This window comes from Buceros rhinoceros, unplaced genomic scaffold (assembly GCF_000710305.1).
Source record: "Buceros rhinoceros silvestris isolate BGI_N320 unplaced genomic scaffold, ASM71030v1 scaffold3238, whole genome shotgun sequence".
Classification (NCBI taxonomy): Eukaryota; Metazoa; Chordata; class Aves; order Bucerotiformes; family Bucerotidae; genus Buceros; species Buceros rhinoceros.
In genome coordinates, this window is record NW_010428427.1 from 46,978 (window position 1) to 56,789 (window position 9,812).

Here is a 9,812-nt window from a genome sequence, read left to right on the forward strand (position 1 = left end):
CATTCCCCTATGACAAACACTCCATTCCATGAAACACTAAAAAATTAAGCAGAGCAAGTCCACCAGCAAAAATGTTAAGAGAAATCTGAAGTTTTAAAAAAAATTAAATAGGCTACAAAAGAAAATTAAAGCTTCAGCCTTATTTCTTTTCCTGAGAGAATTAATCCCATAGTAGAACACAAATTGAAAACCATGAGGAAAAGACATTTTGACTACAACAGCAGGCCCCTGAGAGGTGGTATGACGAGACCTTAATAACCAAAATAGTCCAGGTCACCACTCTCATAAAAACCCTGGGGCTAACCCAAATTTCCAGTCATCCAGAGAACAAAATATTTAGAGCCATCCATAATTTAGCATTAAAAAGACAAACATCCTGGTCTACCCACCGTTTTGCAACCTTCTCTGTAACATATCTAACTTTGGTCAGAAGGAGTTCTAGCAGATATCCTCGATGAGAGTCTCCCAGCATGTGCAGCTCATCCACAACCACCACTCCTGATAAAGAAAAGCACTCAGGTTACATCTGACAAAACTCCAAACTAAGAACAGGTAGCCTCAATCCTTTCACATTCCACGTGATGAACTCAAAGTCATATTCACAAATCCGGCTGCGCTTACCAACATCACTACAGCTTCCTTCTGTCACTGATTCTTCTGAGAGAGACAAATCATAACCAATGTCATGACATTTCATACCCCCCACAAGCTCACACATACAAAATCAGCTTTTAAAAAAAATAAAAATATATAGGTTGAGTAGTTAGTCTGGCCACCGCACAGAAGAGTATTGCAGCATCTATATTGTAACCTCTCTGCAAGTAAAAACCCCCAGGCTTCTGAGTACCTGGACAGGAACATTCCAGCACCCAAATGAGCTAGTCAAAAGCTTTGTTAACATCACTGTCTTAGTTAAAGACATCACTCCTTACTAATACAATTCTGACATACAAGTAAAAACCACCTAGAGCAGATGTAATTTCACTGGCATAGCATGCTTCCTGTTATATCTTTTCTCACTAACCCAACCTGAATGAGCTCTACTACTTAGCTTTTGCTTTCCAACAAAACAAAATGAAAACAAACAAAAAAAAAACCCTTACATGACAGCTCTGCTGTCATCCTTCCTTCTGCAAATGACTTCTTAATCTATTAGCCACCTCCATCAAATTTGTAAGATGTGTATAAATACTGAAAAGAATAACGTCTAAAAAGCTTTCTGAATATCAGCAGCTAAAGTCAACAGACCAGATTAGGGTCTGCTCTGAGGAGAAAACAGAGCCACTAAAACTCAACTCACCCTCCTGCACACATCCCTGCTAGCAGCCGTACATTCCCATTCTGGCCAGCTGACAGGGTCAAAGGGACATGAAAGAGGCTGAAGGAAAGTTAAACAAAACAAGCAGAGCACAGTGCAACCAGGCTTCACTAGTTCTGCTGCCGTGGAATTTTTTCCTCTTTGGTGCAGCTATGTAATATCTTCCTGATACAGCTAAAATAGCAGGAGCTTAAGGGCAAATGTGACCTTATATTATCTGTTTCAATGCTATTTTTCCTTCTCTATTTTTTTCTCTCCTTCCTACATATGTTCCTTCTCCCTCCGTCTGTTTCCTCCCTGCTTCTCTTTCAAGCTACTTAACTTAGAAAAGAGTGCTACACTGCTTCATCAGCCACTTTTTCAAACTCCCACCCATCCAGCTCCTCTGTTTTCCTGTACTTCCTCTGTTCTGTGCTCGCTTGCACAAAATGGTAGTTCATTGGTCACCAAATACATATTCAATCAGCTGCCAGAAAAAGCTTCTTCCTGCTTTCCCATACAACAGTCTGTCTGAATTATTCCAGCAGCTGAGACAGGACAGTGATATCTACTGAAGTAAAATTCATACGAGTTACCTTTCCAGTCTTTGTGCCAGGCAGCAGCACATTTTGCTTCCTGAAATGAAGCGTAGAACACTAGTGGTACCTACAGGCCAAAGCACAGGGAATGCTACTGTTTATTGTACAGGCCGCTTGTTCTATACCTTCAGCTGCTACTCAGCTATAATATGTATTCAAACCCATGCTAAACCTGTGTATTGCATTGCCCTGGCAGTCTGCAAGCTGGTGAGACCCCCCTGTCACACGTGCACAGTGCTCTCCTCAATTCAGGCAGTACTCAGAACACACCGAGTGGGATAACACAGCAGGAACAAGCAGGCAACCACTACCTTTCACAAAGCTATCCTCATCTTAAAATGGAATTGCAGCCAAGGAGGACGACAGGTTCCGGCATGCTATGGTGTTTTCTCTCAACAAGCTCAGGAGTGCAAGTGGGGCCAGAATTTTGCCATGGCTGCATTGCTATTAAAAATTAGGCTAGCCTCAGTCTCCTATTTCTGTCAGCAAACCAGCTGTGTCCCTAGAAGACTGCTGAAAAAAACCCTACCCTGAGAGTTACTGTAGAACAACTAGGCTGCTTTAAGTCCGTATCCTGCTCAAAATTAAAAAAGTTCTGAATGACAGACAGGGAGGGTTTGATTTATTTATTTTTAAAATACAATTAACCAAGTAATTTTTTAATCTCCAGTTTAAATTAAGGAAAGAAATAAGTATCACAACAGCACATTACAAATCCATTCCCAACTGACATGTTGAGAAGGCAGCAGATTCTTCTCTCATCTTTTAGATTCCTAAAAATTTCTTTAGTATCGACGTCAAGAGGCTGAACAAAAGTCCTGTGTACCTGGATGTTCAAAAAGTGTTCCACATTATATATTAATTAGCAACACAAAATTGCTTCTAACTGCTTCATACAGCAAAGAGAACTGCCAGGCAGAGGATCTGAGTTTCTCTCAACAATTTCCAAAGGCAACATGAGCTATCAGCAGGGGGCTGACATCAACAAAAGGAACAGCTCGAGCTTGAGATGGATTCCAGCCAGAATTGCAGTCATCTCCCAATAACTCATCTCAAAAGATAAAACAGCCTTGTTACGAATTGGTCTAAATTTAGAATTAATTAGAAGATGAAGTACAAACTTGCAGTTTCAGACAAGCTTGCTTTAGGTGACAGTTAAACTGGCATTTTCAGATCATGCCCGTATTTTGCAGCTTTTATGAAAATTTATCTCCAAACAGAAAATTTGTTAATTTTTTACTTTAAGGATGATCTTCCAACTCAAATTTAATTTCAAATTTAATTTCAAGTAAGCATACAAAGGAAAAAAAAGCACCACATTTTTACCCTTATTTCATTTACACGGTCATACTTGGGCACAAGGGAAATGGAGGGTTGCAGCAGAGCTGTTTTCAAACAGTGAAAGAAAAACGTCATGCTTTAAGGAGTTTTTATCAGTGTGGAGAACACATATTCAAAATCAAGTCTTGTAGTCACTTGGCTGGTTATACTTATATGACTCTTCTCAGGTACATTTATCATAGCACATAAAATGCAGGGATGGAATGGAGGTACTGACCAAAAGGATGTGGCATACCTCTAGCTTCAGAAAGCTGGTATCATTAAAACGATAGATTTTAGTACACTGAATATGCTACTGAGGCACCCAAGCCAACATAAATTTGGACGTCATGACTCTGCCTTATGCTGACAATACAGCTTGTAACAGTGTGGTGACCTAGGATCAAACCAACCCTATCTAAAACAAATGAAAAAACCCTAAACTAAGTAGCTGTATATTGAACTAACTAACAGCATGATTGCCAGTTCTTCTGCAAGGGAAGGGATGAAGATACACATTCAAGAATCAGGCTGGGCTGCAGAAGCCTCAATTCAAATAAGCTCAAAACGCTGCACAACCACGGTCATCCACCCACCTTCCAGCCCAGTGGCAGTCTAAAGCATTCCTGGTGATTCAGCCCCTCTAAATCCAAGTGTGAATGTGTTATCCCATGATCTCACACTCTGAAAAAACCTGCAAGGGTTTATTTCCCTGATTCTCTCCTGTGTTTAAACAGCTCTTTTGGTATACAATGCTGCAGAATATTATGACACCAGAGGCACATGAACAGCAGTTTCATAGGTGGAGGTCTCAGAACAGTCTGATACTCATCTAATTTTCCAATTTTTTTGTTTTTAAAATAGCTACCATCTACGTTAAAGGCCAGGGTGATTGGCCTTTATGGGATGAGAGAGATTATAGATTAAAATCTACCTGGGTATGGCTTTACTGAGGAGAGAAACAAAGAGAAGAACAATCTTCTGACTGGACTAGGAAAATACATCTCTCCAAGTGCGCACTCAAAACATAGGACTTCTTCAGGTTTGGCATCTCCTCCCAAATACTAAATGAATGCTACCATTATGTAGTGTCCATCAGGGCCACGGTGACCCAGAAGTCTGCGTGACAAGTATAGAGGGCTTTAGAACAAACTACAAGATGAAATTAATATCACAGCCCTCTTAGTCACCATATGTACTCAGAGGAGCTCTGTGTATTCACTCCGCTTATCCAGACTCAGATGAGCACAATTCCTTCTCTTCCTTGGGCTAAGTGAGGATAACTCACTGATGTTTCAATCTCTTCCCAAAACAAACAAACATACAAACACTCTTGAACTCAAACATATCCTGGACCTTTAATTCAATTTCATTAATTAGAATACATTTTCTAGATATGGAAATCACTGCTTATTGCAGCTAATCACTGTTCGTGGATTGTCATCCGTGTCAGACAAACTAAAAACTGCAGCTTCTATCTACTCACCCCAGCTGCTAAGCTACACAGAATAGTCCTGACTGCCTTCCTAAATCCAAATCGGAGGCGTTCTGGATAAGGAAAAATTGCTCAATTTTCCTATATGACATGTCTGTCACATACAGAACCGAGCAAACACATATTATCCCATGATTTCACATATACTCAGAATACATAATGAACCTCATCCTCACAACAGTCAAGCCTTAGTATTTTACCCAATGAGTCCATTTTGTTTTCTTCTATTAGTCTATTGATTAGACTGTTGGCTTTCTCAATGGTGCAGACAGCAACATCCAGGGCAGAGAAACGTCCTGCAGGAGACATGCTTCCCATGTAGCCTTCCACTCTCACATCCACCTCCTGAAACAGGGCCTGTTTTCCAAGGATACAGAATGTCATGCCAAGGTTACAACTCTGATTCTGAACATTGCCTGCTGGGATATATAAAGGCCTGCATCCTACAACCACAGCTTCTAGTACTTATAACACCAACTAAATCAGATTAAAGCCATAGCTCAGCCAGTTACTGCTACTTTTTTTTTTCAGTGTCATTTTTTATTTCCAAAGCAGAAGCCACAGTGCATGTAACGGTACACATTGCAGGATAAAATGTACATAACCGAGTAAGAGGTGGGGACCACTGTTTCGTATAAAAACATTTACTGTTAAAAAGGTTAGAGAATACACAGTGCAATAGTTTATAATACAGCGCGTTACGTACAAAAAAGCCTCGCTCTTGAGAAATCCTGGGCGAAAACCAAATGTGGGACCTCAAACACAAAGATGTCACATCTCCCACTGAAAGTTAAAAAACTAAGACGACTTCCATTCTTCCACAGCTTATTACTGCAGTGGCAAAGCTTCAGCACGTTACACACTGCGTTAACTAAAGGTACAAATGTTTAAACCAGATGGGTAGGACACCATATGATTTCAACACAGAATCAGTAATTCCCCAGCTTTATAAGGTTAAAGCAAAAGCACGTCTCCGTGACTGTTCACTACAAAGTAGCTTTTGTGCTCGGTTTGTAGCATTTCCCAGCAGTTTGCAAGGTTAAGGTACCATCTTAGTGTATTAAAACCCAAAATGCTTTAAATGTCAGACACTATAACAAAAACGCCTGCTGGTTTTGTGTTTGTTTTCAGTAATTGTTGGTGCTTGAACATATTAGCTAATGGAAACAAGGTTTGATTTGAACATCTGTCAAGAAAAAATATTTTTATTTTAAAAAGATTGTTCCCACCGTAATTTTTTATTAAATAGCTGAGGTGAGGAAGCCAAGACATAACCACATTCTGCCAGAATAACTTTTTAGCAAAGTCAAACTTCTGGCGGAACACCCCAAGGAAAGCTAAAATATCCATTTATGCTTTCAGATAATGTTGACACCTTCCCTTTATAGTTTTTCAGACATGATCTCCAATTATAAAATTCTTTTAAAATTTGCATACTAAAAAAACCTGGGAATAAATGCAAGTAATAATGCTTTAAAAGTCAAAGCTAATATAAAATGTTTTAATCAACTCCTTAAAATTTTTCCAAGTTTCCCTTTTGGACTAAAACTTGCATTTTTTTAATCTCTAACTTAGAATGAGAGCAAATTTTAATTATCTACAAATTCTTTCTGAAACAACTCTGCAATTTTTTTTTCCCCTCAAATCTATGCAAAAAATTCTGTTTAAAAAACATGACCCAACAACTAGAACCCATAAATCTACCCTCCTTGAATGCTACTTACCTGCAGGTAACATTTTTTCTCCTTAGCCACAGACACAAAGGGAAGGATGAGAAGAGCTTTCTTACGAGTCTCCAGGACTCGTTTCAAAATAAGCAATTCTGCAACAAGAGTCTTTCCAGCACTGGTAGGAGCTGGGGGGAAAAAAAGTTAAAAGTTTCTTTTAAAATTAATTTTTAAAGTTTAAAAAAAAGGAAAAATCCAAGAACAACCATTGTAAAACTAGCACAGACAGCAGTTATTGGAGAATTTGGGGCAGGACTGATGCCCCTCTCCCACAGCCACAACCACGTTTGCAGCTAACCCCAGTTAGGGTCAAGAAGACTGCAAAAGATTTCTTCCCTAGCTTCTTCCATCCTGCTGCCAAGGCTTGTGTTCTCTTCTCTGCTCCAGAAGCAACAGCAGCTCTGAAATAAGCAAGGGGGGAAAAAACCACAACCAAACAAAAAACCCCACTACAATCTCTTGCTTGGACATGAGAGCTTAGCCAGCACCTTACTGACCTACACCATACCTATACTAACAACTCCTGCTTGCCAAGCATTGCTGTCTGCCATCTACCATCCACAGAAAACTGTGGAGGACACGCCACATACCAGGGGACAGCCATTACCTGGCAATCAGACCCAAAGTCTTCTGGAACCAACCAAATAAAACTCAAATCCAAGCCTAAGAAAATCACTTTCCCCTCTTCTAAATTTTTCATCCTCCCAGTGCTGCTCTGGAGCCTTCTTCCCATGCAGAGCAGACACCCAAGTTGTCATTTCCCACAGACTTCTAGTCCTACTTGTGTGCCCAACCCAGCCCCACCCTCCATACACTAAGAGAAGAGAAATGATAAAGAGACGGAAAAAATTAGATAGTAAATAACATTTTCAGGAGTATTTATATCTAACATTGCTGCTATCATTCAGTTCCTGGCTGACATAATATGGAGTCATCATTAACTGACTCCAAATTCTCAGTTTCTAAAGGAACATTTCAGAGAAAATGAGGAAAAAAAGTCTCTCCTCACATCTGGAAAGGAGTCCATCAAGCCAGGTCTGAGGTACAGCAATGGGAGAGATCTCAATAGGGTTTCTCCAGGAAAAAAAGAGGATCTTGTCCTTCTCATCTGCCAGATCAGAACCCTTCAGTACCACTATTTTCTTGTAAATAGCACTGGGGAAGTTAAGAGGGACTGGTTTTGTCAGATGATTGCATACCTGAGTAAACTAGATTCTTCCCCTCCAAAACTTGTCCAAGCATTAGGCATTCTGCTTGCCATTCAAACATCTGTACCACTCCCAGACTGTGGTATTTTTCCAGGACTGCTTTGGGAAGACCCCAGCTTGCAAGGAGCAATTTGTCTGCTTGGTCTTCAGGAACATTTACCCGCTGGTACTGCCCTTTGGGAGGAGAAAATTAAAAAATTGTCAGGTTTCATCCTTGAACTTGAGGTCACCTGAGTTATATACCTAAAAGTCAAACTTCTCTAAAAGCTCCTGTATTATGAGAAAAGGTAACAAGAAACTATCTTCCCTATATTTTTCATTATTTGCTATGGATGTTTCACCATTCTTATCTCCTGACTTTTTTCAATTTTTCCTCCTATAAGATTTTTCACATACAAATCATTTCTTCACCAAACTCTCGCTCTGATATTTGCTTTTGAGACAGAGCAGCCATTACCAAATACATACTCAAACACAGCATTTCAGCACTGATTAATATAACAGCATTACAATGTATTTTGCCATCTCATGCTTATCCATATTGTTTCCTTTTTTAAATTACTGCTACAGAGACACCAGTAATCCTCACAGATTACAGAACTGCCTAGACTTATTTCCTGCTTTCCAGATGAATGAAAAAAGTAACATAAACCAAACAAGCAGCTCAAGCTACTCTGTACAATATCTGTTACTTCAGTTTGTCAACACTAATTGTATCTTCACCACATTGCCAGTTCCTCTAGCTTAATTAAGTTCCTTGCTGCTTATTTCCTGGGTTTATAACCCTAAATAATTTTGTGCTTCCTACACACATTGCTTCCTCCCTTCCCTCCTCCACCCTTTTTCCAAATCATTAAGAAAACCCAAACTCAAACCCCTTTCTTCATCTATGACAGAAACCAGGTTTCTGATCCACAGTAATGCCTCCTCTATCACCCATGACTACATAGTTCCCGTAAGAGCATTTTGTGAAAGACTTTAGCAAATCAAGATGAGAAACAAATAATTTTGAGTACTGACACTACTGTACCCATTCTTCTGATGGCACATTCAAAAAACTCTGACAGAAATTTCCCACCCTCGTTAACAGCAAAAGGGCAGGCTAGATCAGAAATACTAGCATGCATAAGCAGCTAGTATTTTTACTCTCGACATACTAAAAATTTCAACTGTCTTCTTAAGGCTTGACCCCATCCTAGCTGTCACTGGTGCATGATCGTTCTCCCACACAAATACATAAAAAAGCCGATACAGCTTAGCTCTGAAAGATTTGATTCACTTTGGGTAATCAAAGAACCATACAAATACTACAGCGCAAGTTGAGCACCATCAGGAGAGAACAGCAGTGTGCCATGAAGCGGAACAGGCTTCCCAACAGGAATTTAGAGGGCAGCAGAATTGTCCGTCTAAAACATGACTAACACGGGACCTCAAGCCTTCTTTCCTAATGCTAAAACCCATGAACTACATGTAAAACATGGAATGAGTAAAAGATTATATGATTCTGCTGTTTGAAGAATATCTGTAGATTAGCACCGAATCCGAGTTTGAAAACTTGTGCCTTGGAGGTTCTTCCAGATCTACGTACAGAAGCATACTTGGCACTGAATAAGCTCTTTTTTTACCTACTAGAAAAACAGTAAGAAATAGTCAAACCAACATTGTTGGTTAAAAGCACTGGGCATTAGATTGCTCTGAAGGAAAACCCTTCCAGAATGTGGGGCCAGGTGGAGGCAGAAGTGCCGCTTACTAAATAATCCTTGAGGAGTTGTCCTGTGGAAATATGTATGTTGCCTCGCTCAGAAGCTGACAAAATGGTATCTCACAGAACATAATTGCATCAGGTAGGAGATGCAACATGACAGGAGAAGACGCTGAGAAACTTAAATGTTTCAGAGTTACAAAAGAATTGCACGAGAGATTAAGTTACAAGATGTTATATACTTAATCTTGATTGTATATGTTATATTTATCTTGATTTCTCTCTTAATTCAAGAGCACAACAGGCTGATAAAATGTACTGCGCCTTAAGAGGTCCTGGCTGACGGCAGGGCCACTTCATATGACATCTTGCTACAGGATGTTTATATAACACAAGATGTTTATGTAACATCTCATATATATAGGAAAAATGTCATATAAAAAAACCTACTACAATTCCCTGCG

The 9,812-nt window shown here is 39.7% G+C and overlaps 1 protein-coding gene across 1 annotated transcript in view; it reads right to left on the reverse strand.

Moving 5' to 3' along the window:
- POLQ (polymerase (DNA directed), theta) overlaps positions 1-7,820 on the reverse strand; it is a gene marked incomplete at its 5' end in the record, with an annotated part of 49,658 nt that extends 41,838 nt beyond the window's left edge. Inside the window, 4 exons of the mRNA XM_010142252.1 lie at positions 390-498; positions 4,912-5,068; positions 6,436-6,566; positions 7,638-7,820. Coding sequence (XP_010140554.1) covers positions 390-498; positions 4,912-5,068; positions 6,436-6,566; positions 7,638-7,820 — 580 coding nt within the window. The remainder of the gene's footprint in view (positions 1-389; positions 499-4,911; positions 5,069-6,435; positions 6,567-7,637) is intronic.
- Positions 7,821-9,812: the final 1,992 nt, after the last annotated feature.